The sequence below is a fragment of the Hyperoodon ampullatus genome, assembly GCF_949752795.1.
Source record: "Hyperoodon ampullatus genome assembly, chromosome: 10".
Classification (NCBI taxonomy): domain Eukaryota; kingdom Metazoa; phylum Chordata; class Mammalia; order Artiodactyla; family Ziphiidae; genus Hyperoodon; species Hyperoodon ampullatus.
The window spans coordinates 81,538,655-81,563,505 of NC_136923.1; the positions used below are offsets into that span (position 1 = coordinate 81,538,655).

At 46.7% G+C, this 24,851-nt stretch overlaps 1 protein-coding gene across 2 annotated transcripts; it reads right to left on the reverse strand.

Annotated features, from left to right (window-relative positions):
* Positions 1-987: 987 nt before the first annotated feature.
* Positions 988-24,851, reverse strand: ELOVL5 (ELOVL fatty acid elongase 5; the record flags this gene model as incomplete). 2 transcript variants are annotated; one of them, XM_079712339.1, is made up of 7 exons in its annotated part: positions 988-1,131; positions 2,603-2,737; positions 4,878-5,002; positions 6,683-6,854; positions 7,658-7,735; positions 21,486-21,673; positions 24,794-24,851. In XM_079712339.1, 7 exons carry the CDS (start codon positions 24,849-24,851, stop codon positions 988-990), a joined length of 900 nt encoding a protein of 299 aa, XP_079568465.1. The 2 variants fall into 2 exon arrangements, with proteins under 2 accessions (XP_079568465.1, XP_079568466.1); XM_079712340.1 differs by lacking the exon at positions 4,878-5,002 and having other exon boundaries at positions 995-1,131.

Below are 24,851 nucleotides of genomic sequence, written 5' to 3' on the forward strand. Positions count from 1 at the left end.
GAAGTTTGTGTCAAAACAAATAGTACAGAAATCAACCCAAATTTGGACCCTGGCAACCAGTTCCCCACTGCTCATCTATGGGACTCTGTCAAATGGTAAACATTTAATCATCTCTCTTGAAAAGTATAAATCTTCTCTCACAACTGGAAAGCAAAATGGGCTTTGTTTCCTGTATAAAAACACTTAGCAATTCTGAAATTTAAAACGGCCTGCTCATCCTACACACGTCCTAAAATCCTGAAGACAAAGAATATATATTTTAAGTTTCATCAAGACTGCTTTAGAACCCCCCCTCCCTTTTTACATTATTAATAGTGGCACTCAAAATAAAAAAATAAGATCTGTTAAAAAGTTAAACTGACTGTTCCACTAGATTTGAACCTGCCTGATTTAAAGCCGATATTACAAAACTGAAGGTGCCGATTTCACATGTACAAGTCACTTGAAACTATGTGTCACACGATAGTTTCATAAATCATGGTCTTTGATTTTTCTGAACAGAGCTATTAGAAATGAATAAAAACTTGAAACATACCCTAATTTAAACTAATAACGCTTTGGGCCCTGTTTTTTAACTTTTAAGGCATGTGTGTTTCTCTACTGTAACACCATTATACAAATTTACAATCACATGCATGATCTACAGTTAAAAAAAAAGTGTGGATTACAGTGTTATTAAATTGTGAATCACAATTCAGCACCTATCATGTTATAACTAATAAGGCAACAGCAGTGTCGTGTACTACAACAACACGCCCTCCACAGTCTAGCGCAGGGGTCGGTGAGAGCCCAGAAATGTTAAAAATCTTATGCCTACTTGGGTAATCTGTCTACATTTTCTAGGGGTTTGGAACTGATGGAAGAGGTCCTACGTGAGTCACACTATTGTAGGCCGACTAGTTACAGCAGCTGTTAACGAGCATTGGGCACAATTCATTTGTGCTTACAATCAGACGACGTGGTTCAGAGGCTGTCAACCCTCGGGCCTCAGTCCTTACGCTGCTTCCTCGGCTTCACATTGTTTTCCAGAGAAGAAAAGCTGCTGGTGTGGCCGTTCACGGCCGTCACGGAGCCGTTCTGGTGGTCCTTCTGGTGTTCTCTCCTCCGGGAGGCCCCTTTCTTGTTGTAGGTCTGCAAGGCATAAGGGCAGATGGGAACCACGGTGGGGGCCCAGCTGCGTCCCTAACGTTAGAGCCTTTGGGGACCAGTGCTATCATATCAAGAAGCAACGTCTGTTGTGGTCAAGCGACCAGGAAAATGTTTTTTTGCCACTGGTTTCAATCACTCTTCCATTTTTTGAGGCTCAGCCTGGGTAAGTTCAGTGAGTCACAGGCTCACTGTATCAATGTTATTTGAGAGTTAGACAGAAAACACAATTTACACTTCACTCAGCTCTGCCCTTCCACGCTCCCACTGCAGTACCTTCTGTCACTCACATCCTCTGCCTTCAAAACTGCCTCATGACTTCAGCAACTATTTCGGCCCTTTGTGTACAAAGCGCTCTGCCACGAGGGCAGTCAAAACAGGTGTGGCTTCAGCTTCGTCGGGCCCTATCCTTTTTTTTTTTTTTGAGGTACGTGGGCCTCTCACTGTCGTGGCCTCTCCCATTGCGGAGCACAGGCTCTGGACGCGCAGGCTCAGCGGCCATGGCTCACGGGCCCAGCCGCTCCGCAGCATGTGGCACGGGACACGAACCAGTGTCCCCTGCATCGGCAGGCGGACTCTCAACCACTGCGCCACCAGGGAAGCCTGGGCCTTATCTTTTAACCTCCCTCATACCTGGTGACTGCCCCAAAGTGTAGCATGAACCACCAGCCCAGCAAGATGTGAATGCAACTCAAAGCCGCCACCCCAGGTGTGTCTGGGGACAGGTGTCTGTCTGCGTGGGGCGCAGGGAGGGCTAACATGCTGCTCTGCCCCCTCCCCACCCCTGGGGGGGGGAGGGATGCTCAATGTGACCCGGCTTTACTCCCTCTGTCCTTGCTCCTGACCACCCCCTATATGCCTGCCCAGATCCAGGCCCTGCCCATGGAGCACGAACACACGAGCCCCAGGGGTGACGGGACACAGGGGAGTCAACAGTGGCCACAAAAGGTCAGGCTCCCCTGTAGGTAATCTGCCCTAAACAGACCCTTCCATGAGCAAAAACCTACATCACATCATGCACTTGGGAACGACCCGCACCCCCAAACCTGAGCAGCGGGGAGAGAAAGTGTAAGAAAACCAGGATGAAAGGCTGATTTCTGTCTATAGCTGGGGTCTGTGATGGAAATTTCTTCAGACATTTAATGAAGCCCCAAAGTTTAGGGCAGTGGGGCTGAGGGACATGGGGTTGAGACTCACCTATGGCGGGTCTGCAGTGGCCACGAGGGAAGCGGTACGGGGCCTGCTGGACGGCTCTGCTTTCCCACAGGGACCCCAAGCCTCCCTCATCGAAGACCTGGAACTCCAGAAGCCTGGACAGACTTCAGTACCTCCTCCTGCATTGGCAGTGACCCCCACCCCAGCCCCACCAAGGCAGGGGCTCCCCATTAAAGGAACGAATGAGGGCCTTGGCTTCAAGGACCCCAAATCTCAACCGCCACAGAAGAGTGAGATTTACCTGAATATAGAAGTTTGTGAAGAGGGTAATCAGAGAAATCATGTATCCAATCTGGAAATACAACCAACCAAGAGGGAAGGCGCACGGCCAGATGACCCCGCAGCTGGTCTGGATGATGGTCAGCACAAACTGTAGCTGGTGGGGGAGGAGACACAGCTGAGCATGCAGCCATGGCCCAGGGTCAAGGCATCCGCCAGATGGGCGCTCTACCCCGCACCCCCAAGTTTGGGAAGGAACACTGATTAACTTTTCTGTAGGTACAGAGGTCATTTCAAAAACACGGTGCATATGCTAAACGTACCCGAACTCGTTATACATCTGAATGGGTCCTATGTATACACTCCTCCCCTTCCAACTACTGAAACCATCTTCTCTAAAGCTTGGGGAATAGCCAGCAACACTGCGCTGTATATTTGGAAGTTGCTGAGGGTAGATTTCACAACAGATACATATATCAAATCATTACGTTGTACACCTTAAACTTACACAATACTACATGTGAATTATATCTCAATGAAGCTGGAGGGAAAAATGGAAAACGTGTTTAAAAAACCTAATACACACACACACACACACACACACACTTCAGGAATACAGTATAGGAGATGCAAGAGTTTTGGTTTTTATTTTCTTTGTAGAGGAAGGATGGGTGTGGGGTGTATGTTTAGAGGGACCAGGGACCTCACTACAGGACGTGCAATCCCACGGGACACCTTCCCCATCCTTACCCGTGGACCTTCTGGTTTGGTGAAGGCTGAGGCTGGCAGACAGACTTATACTCTGATTGGCATATAATGTTAATTCCCTAGATTATTTCTGACAAGTCAATCTTGAGAAGCAGGGGAAGGGCCTGGGGAAATGGGGAGAAGGGGCTAAGATAAGGCGTGGCTGCTGCTTCCTTTAAGGAGTAACAGCGGAGGGCAGGGCTCTGCCCACTGGATTTCGGGCCCACCTTTCAGTGCCTCCATGTAGGAAACTGTTTTTTGGTTTTGTTTGTTTCCTTTTTTAAGGTTAAGTATTCTAGACTGAGAAGAAACTGTAAGTGGTGTGTAGAATAAATCTAGGCGAACTGGGTGCGATCTTCTACCTCAAAGGGCAGAGCCTAATGGGAGACCTATTCTCCAGGCGGCTCTAAATTCTGCTTCTGCAGAGCCACGCTGCGTGGAGCACATCGATCTCTGTGTCACTTCTCAAGTGTAACAAGGAGGCTGAGGAACAATTATCCTTCCTCACAGGTGGGTAAGGAGAAAATTAACAAGGACTGTCCAGCCGCTGGCAAAGAGATGATAACGAAATGCCAAACACATAAGCAGCTCAGGAGGTCTCCTTAGATTTTTTTTTTCCCCAGGTTATCTTTCAATATTGAGAAATCGCAATTGGCTTGGAGGGATATGAATCAGCTTGGTTTCCTTAGAAAAAAATGTACCAATAAGGCAAGGCCAGGGCCAAGAGCTTAATATCTAATATCGACAGGTTAGCTAGCTCTGGCCTATTGCCCCCATGTCCTCATCTATAAAAAAATAGGGGTAACAACACGAAATCAGGCTACTGGGACAATCCATGTAAAACTGCTTACTTGACATGAGAGCCTGGCACGTCAGGATTTTACTGTGAGTAGTAATAGTGTTAATAATTAGTTTACGAAAGAAATCAGGAAGGGAGAGAAATAGGGTGTATAATATACTGACAGCTGAGGAAAGCTTCAAGAAGGACAGTGGGAAATAACCACCAAGTGCAAACAGCTGCTGGGTGGCCCTGGCACGTGGGCCCAGGAAGGGGGCCGTCACCTGAGGCACAGCAGTGCCATCCTCACCACCACACAGGCTGAGAGGTCGTCCGGCACCTGCACCCTTGCTGCCTAATAAGCTAGCACCCCGGGCTCACGATCCTCCCAGCAAATCCTGGAAACACAGATACACAGATTTCACCTTGGATTTGGGTTCTAATTAGAAGACATGTGCACACACATAGGCTCTGTGCACAAACTCAGAACAAATGGCTGAACCTGAAGTCAGAGAGTTAGATTTAATCCTTGTTCCGCAATCCAACTAGCTGCACGCTCAGAGGCACGGTCTCTCCATCGACTGAAATGAACACGATTCCCTGCTCTGCCCACTTCAAGGAGTTTAACTGGACCGAGAGAGAGAGGATGGGAAAGCCACATCTTAGGTACTAGTAAACAACAATGAAGCCAGGAGGGCAGCAAGAGCACCCCAGGAAGAGCTTGGCGTTCCCCAGGTGGCAAGTCGTGGGGGAAAGAGGCCACGTCACTCACCAGCTGCCCCTGCGTGATGTACTTCTTCCACCAGAGGTACGGCCTCATGGAAGGGACGGACGACAGACCGTAGTACGAGTACATGAGGACGTGGATGAAGCTGTTAAGTGTGGCACCAAAATAAGCTGCAGGAACAGAGGGAATTGGGGAGGAGGATGCCTCAATGTTTCATATGTAATAGGTCACAAATAAAATCCAAGATTCCTTTTAAATCAAAAAAAAAAAAAAAGTGTTTTTGAACAGGGGCTAGCAGACACCACGGCAGCAATCTGGCACTGCACGGGCATGCAATCAGAATTCAATTTCCACCCAGGGAAGGCAGTCGTCATGATGCTTTAAGCCCAGGGTCTGTTGCAGCTACCAGGTGGGCATCCAGCACAGGAGTCAGGAGACCACCTGCCCCACTCTGGCACCTAAAGGTTTTGCTGCCAGGCCCCCAGTGACTCCCAGAGGCAGCTGCCCAAGTGCCTCTGATTGCTGCGTTGAAGACGTGGGGAAGACAGCCGACGGGCGGTACGTTCAAAGCTGGCCGTCTCTACACATTTGCTGAGGTCTGGAGAGGTCTTTGAAATCACCTCCTAATTATTCCCCAGGACTGCAGTGCGGAGGCCATATATTCTTATCAATAATAGAGTCCAGAGCCTCGTTCCTTAGCGATGAGAGACCCATTATTTATGTCTTAATTTATAATTTCCAGTAGGACCAGCAGGTCTTTTTTCAGACTCTCCGCCCTCTGCCCCCACAGTAAGCAATCAAGCAAAGCTACCAGCTTTCCCCCTTGTGCGGCCAGACACACCAGGCTGGGCTATGACAGTAACTGGCCACGTGACCTTGGACAAGTCACGTCCATTCTCTGGCTGTTTCTCATGGGCCAGGTGGGGCTGGTGATGATCTGTCATCCTGTGGGATCTTTAACATTTAAAGTCCTCTTCTAATGTGGGGAGGTGCCGCTTCTATTAGAAAGTTAAGTCAGGTAACCCACGGCCATGAGGTGTGAGCTCTACCAACCCTTCTTTTGTCTCAGGGTTCTCCCAAACTGGAAGGAGCTGTACTTGGAAAGTCCTTTCTGGTTCTAAAATCCTCTGTGTGAATCCTGGTGGGCCAAGTTAATCAAGGGTGGTGCTATCCTGGGGAAAAACATATGTGAGTTGACTCAAGGGGTCACAGTCAAAATCTGTTGGTGATGGATGACAGGAATTTTGACTGGGACATGTTAGAACTCCTGGGCTGAAACTGACAGGGACAACTTAAATCTCTGGAAATTATAGGACACTTCAGACTACAAGCGGTCCACATCCTTCTTAGAGAATTTACTTCAAATGTTGGTGCTTGTCACAGAAGCTGCTCAGCTAAACATGCTTCAGGAAGGCGAGGGTCACTATATCAGAGTATGTGCAGACTCCCTGAGGTACTACAGCTAAAGCTTGTTCTCCGGTGCCCACTCCATGGTGCGATTCCATCTTCCTGGTCTGTCCCTGTCAGTCAAACATCTTCCAAATTATAGGGGAACAAGGATCAGGAACAATCTGGAATAGAGAACTCTGTCCTGATTTCTTCATGTGCCCCAGGCTGGGAATCTGGTCTTTCCCTCATCTTGCCAAGTCAGCACAGGATGTGCACCAAACTAGAAAAAGGTTCTGTCAGCTTGCTGAGAGCACAGGCCACGCAGACTATCGTTAAAGGCAACCTGGACACCACGTTCAAAGGCTTGACCTAGATATCTACAGAAACAACACCTTTTCTCAAAGCCTTAGTTTCAACTCAGCCTTCCCGCTCACACCTGTCCCCAGAGATGCCAGACTCACAGTGGCCACAGGGGACCCAGTTCATCACGAACCACCAGATGTTGAGCATGGAGGCGTGGTGGTACACATGCAGGACTGTGACCTGGTGGTTGTTCTTGCGCAGGATGAAGAAGAAGGTGTCCATGAACTCAATGAGCTTGGAGAAGTAGTACCACCAGAGCACGCGGATGATCTAGGAGGAAGAGGCCGTCAGCGTCTTCCGGGTTCTGCGCTCAACCCCAGGATCCCACCGCCCCCCACTGCCCCCCACCGACTGGCCCCGCCAAAGCCAGTCTCTCTGAAGTGCCTTCAACCAGAACACCGGGGGCTGGGTGGGGGGCTGGGTGGAGTGAAGGCAGGGAAAGCTCTCAAAGGTCCACCAACCCCTTTCAAGACTCTAACAGATCCCTGCTGGCCTCCTCTTCCCTCTGGAAGGAGCCTACAGAGCCATCGCAGGAAGAAAACCACATGAAAGGAACTTCTGCTTTCAGGGGCTGCCGTGGGGCAGGTGACAGACATGAGGCAGAGGAAGAAAGGAATCAGGGTATCCAGTGCCAGGTTCTGCCCAATTAAGCGTGTCACACGGGGTCTCTAAGGAAATGACTGCCACGCTGAGGGTAGACTGCAGCGTTTTGTTAAAAACAAAACCCAAAAAACTCGCCAGAGTGGAAGCTGGAATCGGCAGACCACACCCAGAGGCCACTTAGAGGAATGATTAGAACACTTAAGACATCCTTCCGATCCTGTTTATATAAATAGAGCACAAATACTGATAAATGCATGCACATTTTTTTCTCTGGAAGCTGTTAACAGGACTTACTTTTTGCAGAGAGGGAGATTTTAGTTTCCAATCTATACTTTTCATGCTGCTTAAGTTCTCATACCATGTGCACATAATGCTTTTAAAGTTCTTTAAAAAATGTGCACAGGGATTACCTGGACAGCCATCTTGTCTTTTGAACAATTTAGTTATTAAAAAAAAAAAAAAGACAATACCTTCATGTCTGCTTCTCCTCCACTGCGTGTGCCCTGACAGAAGAAGTTGTACTGGCCTTCCCATACTCCCGTCACTAACTGGAAAAAAAAGAAAAAGGAAAAAAGCGAATCACCAACAAAATAAGAACCAGGAGAAGCCCTATTCAATTAAAGTTCATTAATTTGGGAATCTGTGCAGACTGACCTTGGGCTGTGCTGAGGCAAGTTTGCTCCAGGCAAAAAACCATAATGACAAGGGAGTGTGAACCAAGGGGGCTTTAAATGACTAGGGACTCAATGTCACAAGGGGCAGGCCCTGCTTTGCCAGGCTGCCTCTCTCCAGAACCCTCAGTTCCCCTGGGCCCGTCACAGGCACCTCGCCAATTCCGAGGCCCAAGTTTTCCAATCATGGGCTTGGGTCCTGCCCTGCCACGGCCTCAGGGGAAACCACAGGCTTTTCTCAAACCTGACTGTGTAGGACCAGAATCACCTCAAGGGCACAGTGAAAGGCAGATTGCTGGGGAGTGTTTCTGGTCTGGCAGGTCTGGGGTGGGGCCCAAGAATTCCTACTTCTAGCAGGTTCCCAGGGGATCCTGATGCCGGTCTGGAACCCCCCTGCTGCAAGCCTGGGGCAACCGAGTCCAGCCTGAGCCTCTTCACTGTTTTCCGCTGCTGTGTCATCTCCGGATCCATGAGTGAGACCTCTGCGAGCTGAGGAACTGTGCCCATGCCTCAGAACTCACCTGCAGCAGAGGAGGCACTGTGGTGGCACAGCAAGGACCCTGGACTTGGGGTGCAGAGCTGCAGGGTTGCCAGTTCTCCATGAGGGCCTCAGCTGCCTCACCCACACGTGAGGATGACGCCCGGCTACGGGGAGACCTAAGGACCTGCTCCAATGGTCCAGAGGGAAGGTGTGATTTGACCACCCTGTGCGTGCCCACTATGTTCCAGCCAGACACCCACGAGATGCGCCTTTCTCCATGGAGACCGCAGCTCACCACCTCCTCCTGAAGCCTCGGCATCCTCAACTGTTCCCGGTGGCTCTCCCTCTGGTGGTCAAGTGGGGCCATGGGAGGAGAAACGTCAGGTGGTCTGTCTTGTCGTGCTTGAGCTCATCTGGGGAGCCAACACAAGGAGCCGGCCACTGGGCCCCAAGCGTGGTTCTCAACGTGTTCCCCAGTCCAGCTGCGCCAGCATCACGTGGGAACTCAAAAGACATGCAAATACCTGAGCCCTGCCTGGAGCTTCAGAGCCAAAACCCTAGAGAATCCAATCCTGTGGTCCCGATGCAGCAGCAGCACCACCCAGGAGTTAGCTAGAAATATAAAATCTCAGGCCCAACCCCAGATCCACTGAATCAGAAATTTCTGGGTGTGAAAACAGGTTGTTTCACAGGTGATTTTTTATGCCGCTGATGTTTGAGAACTGTTAAGCTGTGGTTCCCATTCCAGCTGTAGGACAGGCTCACCGGGGGAACTTTTAAAAATTGCTAATGCCTGGTGTCCCCCAGACCATTAAACCAGAAGCTTGCAAGGCAATTCCAGTGTGAAACTAGGAGTGGGAACCACTGGTTTCATGCTACCTGATTCACGTAAGAAACGGTTCACCTACCAGCGCTGCACGAAAGATGTAACCGAGACACAGGACTTTAGAACCTCGCACTGACCACCTTCCCCTACACTGTCCTCCAACAGAGTTTGGCTGGGGGGAGGGTGGCGGCACACAGATGCCCTCAGGGAACATCAACTGATCACAAGGGTCTGAAGACAAACAAAGTTCCACCCTCAGAGACAAAAGTCAGCACACTCAACACCCTGCTTCAATCTGGTTTTCCTTCTACCAACTTCTTTAAGAGCTAACATGGTTTTTGCGGCCAAAGACCAGCCCATCGTTTTATGATGAAAAGAACCCAGGATTAGGGAGCAGAAGTAACAGGGCTAGTTAGCAACCTGGGACATGCCAGCTAATTCCCTTAGGCCTTGGTCATTCTTTACTGTAAGCAGAAGAGGCTGGATTAAATTATTTCCAAAGGTTCTGTTTTAATTTTCTACAGTTACTAAGTTAAGATTTTTTTGAAAACAGACCACACATAAACTACACTATACTATCTTTGAAAAACCAGACCCATAGGTAATTTATTGGAAGGTGTATTATCTTTCTGGTCGTCCCCTTTCTCAAGTCATGCCAGTTAAGCACACCGCATGCAGACCTATCATAAGTCCCAACAATCAAGATACAAAGCCTGAGTCTAAAGTGGACTGCGTGCGTGTGCGTGTGTGCCTGTGCTGGGGTGGAAACCTGAGGGAAGAGAGGTGTCATCTTGGCACAATGTTCTTTGCTACCCTTCCTTCTACGCCATGAGGGTGCTGATAAATTTTCTTCTGTGGCTGGAGGGTACAGGGAAAGAACTTTCTGGAACTCCACTGGGTTAAAGGATGGAGATAAAGAAGCCTAGATCACAGGTGTGAGCCTCTCCCAGGTGACATACATGTTCCAAGTGCAAACTCTGTTTCCCTTGTAGAAAGTCCCACCCCTTGGGCCCAGCTGGCTGTTTCATGATTCCGTGTTTCTGGTCACAGAAGCAACTAGGAGAGACAGCGTGAAGACTTCAAAGCAAACTCGTCACCACTTCTGGGCATCCCCTCTAAGCACATCTGCTTTTGCCCCTTGGCAGTAAAAAAAGGGGAAACAACTTTCAAAAATGCCAGAAGAGAATGTAAAATCTTTGTTCACAGAAGCCTTTCCTTAAAAACAAAAACTTGTAGTTCTTTTACATCACCAGTGGGAGGGAGGGAGCACAAAAAATACTATGAAACAGCAAACCATGCCTGTTCCTTTATTTATAAAAACAGATGGCAGCTCTTTAGGCCTCATTTTCCTCACTCTTCAAACAGGATAAAAATAATACTCTGGCCTGTTCAGGCTGCCGTGAGACGTTAACAAGATGTGTGTAATGCTTACCTCACCCAACCTGGTATAGAGGATAAGCACAGCAACTGTTAGAAATGACCATTACTTTATACTTTTCAACTGCAATGCTCTCTGCACCCATGGACCCCCATCTCCAGCTCTCAAAATCTTATTCATCCTTCAAAGGTCAGCTAAAATTTTATTGTTTTTCATGATTGACCCCTTGAGCACTCCAGCTGAAGCCAGTCTCCTGCCTCTGACCCTAGGTGCCGTGACTTACACCTATTTGCTCACATAGGTGTAAGACCCGTCACCGGCTCTGTCTGAAGCTCCTCTGTAAGCTCTCAGAGGTTGTGGCTGCATATCTGCAACCACAGAATCCATCACGGGGGTGGGGGGAGATGGAACGGGGACTCGTACATAAGAGATGCTGAACAAATATTTGCTCAATGACAACAAACGAAGTGTTCAAGGTGCTGCTTCTTGCCCCTTAAATCTAGGCCCAATGTTTTATTTGCAGGGGAAAAAAAAAGTTTCTGTTCACAAGATGAAAACCAGTCCTCATCAAATGTCATACTGGTGACGTGGAGTTTAATTCTTAAATATCCTTGGCTTCAAAGGCATAGGATATGTAACACATGAGGATCAAGCACCCGAGTTCAAGTTTATTCACCTAAGCTTCTCAGCCACCCTCCGTACAAGTGGCCAGTATCAGGGTCCTGCTCTCTCCATTCCCATCAGAAAAAAAACAGCATGTCTGAGTAACAGACCCCGGAGGCTCTCAGCCAAGGCCTGGCCTTCCCTCCAGCCTGAGAGGAGCGCCTCAGAGGAGACAGTGCTCTCGCCAGGCCTGGCTTCCCTCCAAGAGCTGCTCTGGGCAGCTCAACACTGCAGCCCCAGGGAGGGCCCAGGAGGTGGGACCAAAGGGGAGGCACTGGAAGTGAGGGCAGGGCTCTACCTTGACTTCTGCAAGTCACCCCGAGAGGGCAGGTCCGTGCTCCAGCGGAAAAGCAGGCCAGAGCGAGCAGCTGGCCACCACCTCCCCAGCTCCGGATCCCACCGGCCACTCCAAGAGCAACCGAGGGAGCACTAAGTACCCTACACCTGGCTTTTCCCCAGTAACCAAGACACACACAGCACCGCTGTGAACCACCACTCCTTCTCTGGAGTAAAGCAAACTTCAATTAGGCCATGGGCGTGTGCAGAGCTATAATTAAAGCCTCGCTAGAAGCTTTCTTCTCTCCTTATGAGACAAATTCAATAACAAAAGTGGTTTCATGCATCTTTTCACTTAAAGAAGAAAACTGAGGTGAATATCACAGCTGGGTCTGGACGATGCAGTTCACGGAGTGATTCATCTCTAGTTGATTGTCTAGGTGAGAGTTGACTTTTCTCATCTAACACCACAATTTAACCACAAATGTATACCCTACAGCATGATAACCACTTCCACGGCACTTTCTGTAATGCCACCAAAGCATCTCAAGAAACAAGATCATTTGAAACACTTTAAGCAGAAAAATGTCATCCTGTGTGGCCCTTATCAGTCACTCACCCCCAAAACCCAAGATGTCAGAGCAGTAAGGTGACCGCTTTCCAAAAGGGGCTAATGGATTTAGTGATGAGGGTTTGATGAGCTGTGTGGTTATTTCCCCCTAAGCAGAAATGGAATGAAAGTTAACAGGAACAGGCACTATCCATGCTGAAATTCAACCATCCCAGGACCCGAGGGACTTTGCTAAAATAAGCAACACCACCAAAAGTGTGTGAGGCTGACATCTTCCCAGATTTGACTGGTCCTGTGGGCATCTACAAGTGTGTATTTTTTAGAACCAGTACAAGTTCATGTTTTTATTAAGGAAACAGAGACGAGTAGTGATATGGCTGGTCCAAAGTCACACAGCTTCTCGGTGGCACTGCTGGGACCAGTCCCTAGGAATCCTGACTCTTGGTCCAAATGCAATGTCTCTAACAGCACTTCCAAGCTCCTCTGACCTTCTTGGTCTGTTTTTGTGTCTTTAGTAAGAACACAATGGAGATACTCTATTCATGAAGAATTCTATGGAAAAGCAGACCTTTCACTGCATCTTTATCTTCAGCAGATGTTTGGTTTCAAATGAACCATCAGCTACTCCCAAATTAAAAGTACCTCTTTCTCCAAGGTTTAGCTGGCCAATATTGGCAGTGCCATTATGGAACAGGGTCAAGTCAAAGCATGTGGTTTTGAATTTCAAATCTTTCCTGTCCAGAGCAGAAGGATGCCCATTAAGATAATTTCATACCCGTGACCTCCCAAAGTGTTTTTTTCCACTGAGGCCCAGGAACCCCTTGGGTTACAGCTGACTGCAATACTCTTGGTTACGTCATAAGGACAGGCTCTGTACACTAGAGAAGGCTTCAGAACAAAGCACAAAGAAACAGCTTGTCCTCAGCCCAGCCTGACACAGGTATGTCTGGCATTCTTCCCTCAACCCTGGGCCCTGTCCACTTACGCTGGCAGTCCTTTTCTCTCACTATTCAGCCTCCTGAGAGGTGGTTTCTGGTAAGTTGCTTCCACATACCCCACAAGAAACACTCATTTTATATTTTATGGGACCGGCTGGGAGAGAAAACCCAACCTGAGGCTCAGTGTTCTGAGGCAGTGACGCACAATGGCCTGAAGCACAGACTCGAATCCCAGGTCCACCCGGGGCTTTGCCTCTGCAGAAAGGGGACAGTGATGAACAGTGAGTGAACCCAGTACCTGGCATAAGGCAGGCACTATATATATATAAGTCTTTGCTATGACTCTACACAAATGTCTGCTCTTTCTGCCCCAGTGCTTGAAGGCTCGTGACTAGGTCTGCACTGCGGCTGCTCCTACTGTATACAGAAGCCCCACCAGAGCATCCGCTGCAGAATTTAAAGAGAGACCTCCAGCTTACCTACTGACTCCTGCTTTACAAACTGAGTCTGCTTTAGTTGAGGATTTGTAGACTGGTTCCTTGTTACACCAGCTGTAAGGCTCAGTTACCAAGGTCTGTAGGGTCAGTTTAGAGGAGTCAGGCTTGGCTCTGGACCAAAGCCAAAGCTTCCTCTCTACTGGAAGGCATCCCTTCCCTGTCCCCTGGGAGTGTGGCTGAGGGGAAGGCTGTCTGTCAGAAGGCTGAATCCTTCTCTCCATCTTCCCACTGCAGGCATTCCCTCAGGGCAGTGCCAGGTAAATGGACAGGCAGGTAACTGAGGCACTGCTTCTCCCTGAGAGAAGCTTCTTTCTGAGCAAGGAGTTTCAGTGGTAAGGGAACTGTGAGTGAGAAGTGTTTTAGGCAATAGTTGGGCCTTTCCTATAAGTATTAATCTCACCAGAGTTTCAACCTCTGTTCAATGGGGAAAGGCAGAATAGTACTAAATGTCTTTTTCAAAGTATTTTGGGAAACAAAATCATTTCTAAATAAAATTCAGTAATTACTTGCCAGGTCTCTTAAGTGTTTTTCCAAATCCTATTTTTTCCCACAATAACATATCTATTTTAAGAAAGCCTGAAGGGAAAGAAAAACAAGACCGTTTAGAATATAATGTCTCCAGAGCAACTGCTCTGCAGCTCTATCGAGGACCTTCAAAGCCAGAGCCGGGGAGGCAGTGCTGTCGGGGGCCTGGGGAGACGTGCTGACAGCACCGACGCCACAATTACAGAGGGAGCGGAAAGCACCAGCAAAACACCCTCCCCGTCAAATGCTCAACTTCTCTTATCCTCCGCATAAAGCAGCATCGGAAATTTTCAAGAGAAGATTCAAAGAAAAAAACCACTGACGTCTGGTCCTGGCAAGGCAGCAAACCGCGCGAAAGCTGCACCACCTCCCCACCGTTAACACAAGGCAGAAATGCTACACGAAACACCAAAAAAACTCCAACACCACTGATGCCTAACTGTAAGGTGAGGCTTCCCTTAAAAAAATAAGTCAGAAAAGAGGAAGTGAGCTTACATTCAAGTTCTTTTAAAAATCTCTTTTATTTGGGGCAGACACGTTTACCTGAGATGACCCCAGCAATACTAGCTTGGGATGCTTACATGGGATACCCAACAAACTGTCCTGTTTTTGTTTTTAAAAAAGGTAAAGAGGGGCTTCCCTGGTGGCGCAGTGGTTGAGAGTCCGTCTGCCGATGCAGGGGACACGGGTTCATGCCCCGGTCCAGGAAGATCCCACGTGCCACGGAGCGGCTGCGCCCGTGAGCCATGGCCGCTGAGCCTGCATGTCCGGAGCCTGTGCTCCGCAACGGGAGAGGCCACAACAGTGAGAGGCCCGCGTAACATTAAAAAAAAAAAAAAAAAGGTAAAGAAATTTAACATAGGGTCTTCCCTGGCAGTCCAGTGGTTAAGACTCTGTGCTTCCAATGCAGGGGACGTGGGTTCGATCCCTGGTCGGGAAACTAAGATCCCACATGCTGTGCAGTGTGGCCAAAAGAAACAAAAAAAATTAACGTTGATATAATAATTATTCCCAGAGGCATGACCTCACAGATATAGTTGGAAGAAAATTTTTTAAAGGATATTTTCAAATAGCGATACAGCAAATGGTTAAGTTTGAGATCATAGTTGTATCTAACTAGGAAAAAAACCAACGTTTCCATGTTATGAAGTGAAAAAAAGAACAAGCAGTGAATTTTTAGAAATAAAAAATGTATAGTAACTGAAACTAAAAATGGCTGAAAGAGCAAATTAGACACCACTGAAAATACGAGTGAATTAGAGGAATGCGGGAGAGACATAAAGATGCAAAAAACACGAGAGAGAATACGTAGGGGTGAGAATGTCCAACACACGTCTAATAGGAGCTCCAGCCAGAGCTGGTGAAGGAGGAGGAAGCATCGAGGATATGATGCCTGACGACTTTCCCAAATTCAGAAACACAGAAATTCTCAGCTTGGATGCACACAATCCTGAGTGAGATAAATAAAAGTGGATTACTATCTAGGCACACTCTGTTTCATTCTTAAACAATTTTAGAACTATCTGGAAAGAAAAAGACTACCTACAAAATGAACAAAAATGGGAGTGCGGCAGACTTCTCCGAAATAAATCTGCAAAGCGCTGGGGGAAAATAACTGCTAATTTAGAATTCTGCGCCCTGCTAAAATACTAGTCAAGCATAAAGTCACATAAATGATGCTCAAACAGAGACTGAGTTTACCCTTCCCAGAAAAGGAACTACTTCAGAAGAAAACTGAACCTCAAAGGAAAGAATGGATTTCACAAATGAACAGTGTGCAAAGAAAATCAGTAAGCACAGACTGTAATGATGACTGTTTAGGACCTCAGAAAGAGGTGGAATGAAACACCTGCCAACAATAACATGGAAGATGGGGGAATCAGAGCCCAGATCTTCTATGGTCCTTGTATTGTTCAGGAGTAGAAACAGTAATTCACTTATACTTCATTAAGTCAAGGGTGCATGTTAAAAACTTATAGGTAATTACTAAATAATAGAATAACTTTTAATCAGTAAAATGAAAAAAAAATGCAACAGAAAGCAGGAAAGGAATAAAAAAAGAGCAAAGAAAACATACAAACACACAAACACACACACACACACACACACAAAGGTGATAGAAATTATTCCAATATAACGATTATACTAAATGAAAATGGATTAAAATTTCCTCACTAAAAGACAAGAGAGTGTCAAGATTCAGTCATTAACTCCTAAGTGTATACCTGGCCTAAATAAATAAATAAATAAAATTCGCACGCAGGGACATGTCCAATAACATTCAATGCAACATTGTTTCTGTTTGTTTGGGGAGGAAGGTTTCTGATCAAGAAAAAAACATACTTTTTAATTCCTTCTTAACTGCAAAAGCCTTTTACCTCAAATGCCAGCATATACATTTATTTCTAGCTAGTAAGGCACATGAGAATTGCTGCTTTGGAGAATAATTATGAAAATAATACAATTTTGTTTCTGTAATACATTAAAAAATGCAAAACGAGTGAAGTTTCTGCAAAGGAGAAAGATAGTGTTGGGAGAGAATTCTCCAAGGATCTCAATGCAAAATTGTTACATTGGAAATAACGTACATGTCCATCCAAAGAAAAATGGCATAATAAACTCTTAACACTGAAATAATACAGAGAAGTTAAAACTAATGAAATGAAATCCATAAGATTCAACATATATTCTCAAAATATAATGCTGACTGAAAAAAGCTATTTGATAAAGAGTATAAACTGTACACCATTTATGTAAGTTAAAAAAATTGTCTCAGAATATTCTGTTAAGTTGTCACATATACATACATGTCTAGTAAAAGTATAAAAGCATATCCAGAAAAGAAACGAACTTCAGAAGAAAGTTAAATCTGTGAAGGGGCTGTGCTTTAGATGCATTTTTGTCATGTTTTCCTTTTTAAACAAAAAATTCAAACCAGTAATGTCAATACTTGTTAGGTACATAGATAAATATATTTCTATGATTTTATTTTCCATATTCTGAAGTAGTTTTAGACTTACAATTTTAAGTAAAAATTGCAAAGGTAAAGAAAAAATAAGTTTTGAATCTATGCCAATTCAGATCACCTATCGAGTTAGCTATCAATCATTCTCTAAAATTACATTTTAAATGTTCTGAATGTTTGCTTCATTTCACTGGATTTTCTCACACTACTTCACAACACAGTTCTAACTGCAAGGGAATAAACAAACAATCAAAATAATCTTGTTTGTAATCTGTGATTTATCTTGTTAAATGAAGTAAAACGTTGTCGTTCTGGCATTTGCTTTTTTATGTCTTAATGCTGAAGCCATGCTAACAAGGGGACGGAAAAGATGTGGAAGGAACATTGTAACTACAGCCAGTGAGATGCGTGTGAGAGACGCAAGGGTGGAGGCACCGTGGGCACCCCCGGGGGCGCCGTGATGGGAGAGAAGGCGTCAGGCTCCTTGGGACCACGGGGAGGCAGGAGAGGCTGGGATCACTGCTCTAAAGCCAAGCCCTCTCAAGATGTCACAGAGGAACTGACCTTGAGAAGGGTCCTCAGTAACGAGACGGGGACTGTCAAACCTAGGCAGGCTTAGGTCTGAAGGAAGTGGAGTTTCTAGGTGGGCAGAGACCCAAAGGAAGGAAGAACCTGGTCTTGGGGGGTTGAGTGGATGGGGCACTGGGGCAGTCTGCTAAGGAGGGCAGCCAGCAGTTCCCTCCATTCAAGTTCAAGGTTGACGTGCTGTGCGTGCTGACCCTGCTTCCTGCTGCTACTGCTGAGCCCCGCGATCCCTGCACGGGGATGCTCCCCTCCGCACCGTGACAAACCAAGCAATTGGATCCTCCCTGCTTTGCTGACGAGAGGCCAGCGGCCAGGAGCAGGGCGGATATACCAGAAAAGTTCCAGGTCAGGACAGAGCAGCCCCCTGAGTGTCTGACATGTTAACTAAGGAGTTATACTACTGGGTGAGCCAGGGGAAACCTGAGTCCAGCCCAGGTACACCCTGCACAATGAGGGAAAAGTCACAATCTGGCAGCTGGTGGGTGGGGATTCTCAGTCTTGGGGACAAAGGGAAAGATGTGTGGATACACTGTCTGAAAACACAGTGGGGCTTCCATTCAGATGAAACATGCCCTGGAGCTGGGAGGTGGGGGGACGGGGGAGGGTAGCAGGGCACACAGGAGTTTCATGTCTGCTATGAGGACGCCGTTTTACAAAGCTGAGTGAGTCATGCAAACTTCTCTTCTATAACTTGACATTTTATGTTCGAGGCTTTACCACTGACGGTTATCTTAGACAACACCTAATTTAATAACTGAAAAAATGCTTGCCGTGAAGTCCTTTACTCCTAATCTAAAACATAACCACTTTCAAACATACTTCTATTCAGGGATTATGACCTCTTTCCCAGAAATAAACACCAAGTTCATGAGGCAATTAGAAGTAAAACCACGTCTCTCTTTTTAATTTTCTTTCTACCAAATGCAGAAGCTATGACCAAGCTCTTTCTACACCTTAAACTCAGTTTCACAGTTATAAGACAGTCATTTGGTTACTTTTCTTCTTCTAGTCATTTTAAAACTTCGTGACTCCTCTCGCATTTCCTTTTTATCTCCCTCTTTCAAGACTTCTCTTCTCTCCTTGCAACAGTTAATTTTCTTTATATTAACCTAGAACTTTGCCAAGGTAGCTGAGAATTCATACCACAGGATTAAACAAACAAAAATATCAATGGCTACATATTTTTTTTTTTTTCTTTTTTTTTTTTTTGCATTACGTGGGCTTCTCACTGCTGTGGCCTCTCCCGTTGCGGAGCACAGGCTCTGGACGCGCAGGCCCAGCAGCCATGGCTCACAGGCCTAGCCGCTCCGCGGCATGTGGGATCTTCCCAGACCGGGGCACGAACCCGTGTCCCCTGCATCGGCAGGCGGACTCTCAACCACTGCGCCACCAGGGAAGCCCTACATATTTATTTTTAAGATTCTTTACAGACCCAAAGATGCAGATAAGCAGGTGGATAAATAAAGACTAATTGTTGTGACCATGCCAATGGTGTGACCACAGGCAATGGCTCCAACTCTTGGGATGTTTCCCTGAAATGAGGGGCCCAGCTGGGCACCATGGTCCCCTCAGTTTGTTCTGCTGTAAAATGCCATGACTGCTCCGTGTTTCAGTACTCATTGGACTATAAATGCTAAGCAAAAAAAAAAAAGAGGAAAAACCAGTAGCTAAAATGAAATTTAATACTTGATGAAAGATATGTTATAAGGGTATTCCTGAGGGGTTTATGTAAGTACAGGAAAAAAAAAAAGTCAGACAAAATCAAAAAGAAATATCATCTAATGTGGGTACTAGGGTTTATTTTCAACTCGGGAATATCTGATCTGGGCCTATTTTTATAAACATGATTTAATTTAAAGATTATTGCCCCCGTATCCATTACTTCTCTATGTACTCTAAATTGTGGGTTAAGCACGTTATTTTCCTCCTCTGTTTCCTGAATCTCTCTATTCAGGGCTTAGATACTGCTCAACATCTTCCAATGTTTTCGCCAAGCTGTCTTGGAGGGAAATCTGTACTTCCTGGTACAATGCTTTTAGAACCCCCCAAATCCAGCCACATGCACTTGCAAGTGATCTACCCAGCACTCTTCTTCCCCTCTTTACCAGGACATTACCTGTTTGAGAGGTTAATTATGAAGCTGTAATTATATCTCTAGGGCTTGAGAAACATATAAGGCAGATACTTCAGTTCTGTAAGATTTAATAGTCTTAAATACTTTTTCTCTAGAATATTGCTAGGCGTAATAATAAACTCTATAAGAGTCTTCTTAAGGAAATGGCTCTACCATCTATCAAGTAGGGGAAAGTAAACGGTTCGCTCTAAGACACCTGACAGGGCCTCCCTGGTGGCGCAGTGGTTGAGAGTCCGCCTGCCGATGCAGGGGATACGGGTTCGTGCCCCGGTCTGGGAGGATCCCATATGCCGCGGAGCGGCTGGGCCCGTGAGCCATGGCTGCTGAGCCTGCGCATCCGGAGCCTGTGCTCCGCAACGGGAGAGGCCACAACAGTGAGAGGCCCGCATACCACAAAAAAAAAAAAAAAAAAAAAAAAAGACACCTGACAGCTTGCTGCGGCTTTGTCCCTGGAACACAGAGATGAGCACAGTGCTGGGCCCACTCCTGTGCACTGCCCTTGCCTCCAGACCCACAATCTCCACCTTAGAGGGTAATTAAACTGCTTTCGCTCTAGAACAGGCCAGAAAGGAAGCGAAAAAGGAGTTGTGAGCATTTCACAGACTGTCAGTCATAAAAGCAATGATAGTAGCATCTACCAGCCTAGTCATAAAACCTTTACCTTGGCTTATGAAACACATGTGGGGGGACCAGACCCAGACCTCTCCCAGTGGCAGTGCCTCTGACGATCAGACACGTGCTTCCCACCAGCTCCTGCATCACACACACACCCCCGCACACGCCCACACGCACACAGGGAGACCCCCGTCACAGCCCGAGGCTGCTGGGGAATTCACTGCAAGATTCGTATTGATTTCTCCCCTTTTCTTCTCCTTTACTACTCCTTGGAGAATTAAAGCCACAATGAAAGGTTAAAAATCCAAACAGGAGTACTTGCAAGTGTTTGTTTTATGCATGGCTTAAGTCTCAGCCCCAGAGATTCAGCAGTAGTTTTGTGCTGTAAACCTGAACAGTGTAGTTCTGCCCCTAAAAATGCATACAAATCGTACTTATCGCGGAGGGAGCTCTCCTCCCCTTCTAGCTTTAAAGGCTAAGTGACTATACTGTCAAAATAGGAGGCTTAAGTTTTGATTCCGATGTGTCTTTCACTCTTACTTAAGCCTTTGAGATCATCAAACTCGGTTTTCAACATCCCTGTTTTATAGAAAAAATGATCTGGCCTGAACTTAGACCATTCCAACCCTAAACGAAGACCTCACTATCTACTCTTCTTAGCTTTGAAAAAAATAACCTCTCAAAGCTCCAAGCTGTTTACAGTGATCAGATCAGGATGGAGAGGGCTGACCAACCACAAACATACCAAACGCAGACTCCACCCACTTCCTTCCCCGGCTGCCTCCAAACAAGAACCAGGCATTTTTCATAATAAAACGCTCACAGATCTGCTTTTTTGCGTTCTGTTCATTTTCTACTCTGTGTTCTGCTTGCGTTAAGAGTATTTCTGAAAATATTAATTTTAATTCTGAGTATAATACAGAACATAAATAACAAAAAAGAATCCATAGCAAAGCCTTCTATTTTAGATAGATGTGCCCAGAAGGCACATTTGTACAAATAACTCTGGCGTTTTGAAACATCGATTTTATAATATCCTCGAAACGCATTACTGTACCTGCCCTCCCTGTTCTCTCCCCCCATGCAGCTGCCTTTCTCCACTTAGGGGCACAATTCAGGACGGTGACACGAGTACATTTAAGTGACAGGAAGCTGTGTTAACCTCTGACCTACCTCACAGAACATATAGAGAGACAGCAGCGTGAGTCCAAGGTTATACACCACTAAAATCCCCCGACAAGAGAACGGCGGCCTATTCTTCATGTATTTTGGTCCCAGCCACACAATTAGCAAGTATAGGATGGAGCAGATCAAAGTCGGGATATAACTGTCCAGAAGAAACCATCCTTTTACTCTGGGATCTGGAAAATATTAAAAGAAACAACATTTAGTGATTAACAAAGTAGATACAAAAAGAGTAACAATGTTTTCCAAACATTAAAAATTAAAATTTCCCAAGCCAACGAAGCAACTGGAAGAGGAACTGTGAGTCTTCAATATACAGCCTCAAGGTGAGGCTCACACTCATGTTCTGAATAATGACATGCGTTATTATTCACAGGTTTTGCTAAATAATTTTAAAAAATCCTTTCCAAAGAATCTTAAAGAAACCAAGGAGAAAGCTCAATTGTCCATTAACTGGATTGATTAACCAGGCTTGCTGAATTATGCATGGGACAAGGAAACCCTAGACATGGCAGTCTTTGAGCTCCAAAGCCCTCCATCCCAGCCCAGTGTCAGCCAGTCTGCCCACCATGCGCAGACTCAGAAAACGTGCCACTCAGCCAGCTCAAAGATTGTCTGATTCAACAGGCAGCGTCTGCCACAAGTGCCATGGGCAATAGCAGCGGGGGTGATATTTTAAAAAGTGAGGGTGAAGCAGCAATGACCAGGTAAGTGAAGAACAGAAGCTTGGGAGGGAAGACCTATACTGATTCAAGGAAATTACTGGCACAGGAGGGACCTCCCTGGCTCTCCTCCCCTCTCCTAGGCAGGAAGGAGGAGGAAAAGGAAAATTCACTCCAAGTGGCTGCCAGCGGCAACCTGACAGCCCTCCCATGGCTGGGAGCAAACTCCCTGGCAGCCGGATCCCTTGGGTGTTATATGTCCCCTGCAAGACTCAACTCCATCCTCTGGCTGACTCCCAGGAAGCCACCTCTGCAGCACGTCCCCCTCTGCATCCTGCTGCGGTGAGCCCCCAAACCTGTAGCCCGCCCTTCGCTCTACATACCCTCCAAGGCCCCCCCACTGTGGAGCTCAGAGGCACATGCTGGTTTCACCTCCGTATCTTCTAAGCAGCAGCAGCTAGGTGGGGACAGTGTCTCAGCCCCTTCTTTGAGCTCCTGGCTGGACCATCTTGCTACTCTCTCCAGTGTTCTCTCCCTTGACCTTGTAGGACAAGCACAGGTTAAGTGGAGCATGCATCCACTTGGGGAACCACTGTCAGTCTCCTTTCTTGCAGACACCCTAAATTCCCCCAGTGTTTCTTCTCTTGGCTTTAGTGGGAGATGCCCTCCACCCTCTCCCCACTACTGATGCTAGGGTGGTGGCTGCCAGTTTCTGCCGAACTGTGCTTCTCAGAAGCCCTTCAGGGAAGCGGCTGCCCCAGTGAACTTAACAAGACGATTCTTAACCCCTTTTGTTCTCAGCTCTGGGCTGGAAGCCGTCAATTCTGAGAAAGCAAGTTCCTCCGTAGCAACTAACATCAGACTGTTACAAATGTTGATGTGTACATCATCACAAATACAATAAATGCGCCCACAAAAACCTCCCATTTCCTTTTACTTAACACTGTTTTGCACCGTGCTTTTTAAATTTTATCACAGATCTTCATTCTTCTATATGACCAAGTATCCAAGTACTTCCTGGGTGGCTGGCCCCAACCGCAGGCGGTAAATCCTTAGGGATCTGGTCAACTGTGGAGACCTAACCCACTCCCTGGGGACTGGCTCAGACATAAGCATGTGGAGCAACTGTGGCCACTGAACTCTGAGGAGATGACAGTTTGTGAAGAGCTCTGGGGAAGAATTTATTTGTTCTTAAAACCGCGCAAATGATCAGACTTCTCCCTCCTCCCCTGGAGGTGCAGCCTAGAGCAGCAGCAGCCACCTTGCAACCACGAAAGGTGGGGAAACCTATCCTGAGGAGAGAGCTGCTGATATACCGAGGATGCAAGGTAGGAAATGACAAGAACGGGGTTCTTGGGTATCATCACGGAGCCCCTGAAGTGACTCAGATCACATAATGTAAGCTAATAATCTTTATTATTGTTTCAGCCATTTAAAATTGGATTTTTGATCCAGCAATACTCAAAGAAGGCATCGTCCCAACACCAGCACAGAGACATAGATCTGGCTTGTTCTTTTCCAAGGGCTGCACACAAATTTGACTTGTCCCCTACGGATGGGCTTCTAGATTATTTCCGGTTTTGACAAGCGATGCTGTTAAGGACCTTCCTTATACATATCTTTGCTGAGTCAAAGGACACGAGCATTTTAATTTCAACAGAAAACACAACTGCCCTCCAGAGAGGTTACCCCAAGTTAGACTCTTTCTCTACATCCTCACTGTTATCACAGATGGTATCAGCCTTATTTCATCTCTGCCTTACTAACATATGAAGCTCCTTTTATTGTTTTCTTTTGTATTTTAAAAACCACAAGTGAAACTGAGAATCTTTTCATCTGTTTAAAAGCCTCTTGTAGTTTTCCTAAGAATCTTCCTGGGAACTCCCAAAGTTCCTTCTTTACAACTAAGACATTATAGATGACATTAGAAGAAGGTGTAATATGGAGCTGACCTACTTCCTAAAAGGTAATGAAAGATGAAGAGCAAAAGAGCTCAGGTGTATATATCTAGCCATTGACGTGACACAACACAAAAGGACATTAAAAAGCCCTCAGGGGCTTCCCTGGTGGCGCAGTGGTTGAGAGTCCGCCTGCTGATGCAGGGGACACGGGTTCGTGCCCTGGTCCGGGAAGATCCCACATGCTGCGGAGCGGCTGGGCCCGTGAGCCGTGGCCACTGAGCCTGCGCGTCCGGAGCCTGTGCTCCGCAACGGGAGAGGCCACAACAGTGAGAGGCCCGCGTACCGCAAAAAAAAAAAAAAAAAAGCCCTTAGAATTGTAAAAGGGGAAGAGTTTTAAACTCCTATTGCAGCAGTGCATTTTGGAAGTCAGTTTCAGCTGAAGACTCACAAGAACTGAGGAAACCATGCCACCAGTAGTGGTGAAATCTGTGGCATTCTCAGGCTGCAAGCTTGACAGCAAACCTGAGCTCCAGCCAAAGTCAGCAGAGGGTCACAGCACCTGTGTCTCTGCCCCAGCAGCCAGGGGACCTCAGAGGACGCCAAGCCCCTGGTATCCAGGACAAAGCATTAGTCTAATCACTGGAAAATGCTCATGTTTTCTAGAATGTCTTCGTGCAATATTTACATGTGCCTGTAACAAGGAGCGGGGGAGCAAAACCCAAAACCACCTTACCTCGGGGGCCGAGCAATGCCTGGAAATAGGTACTAAGTGATGCATCAAAGTGTTCCAT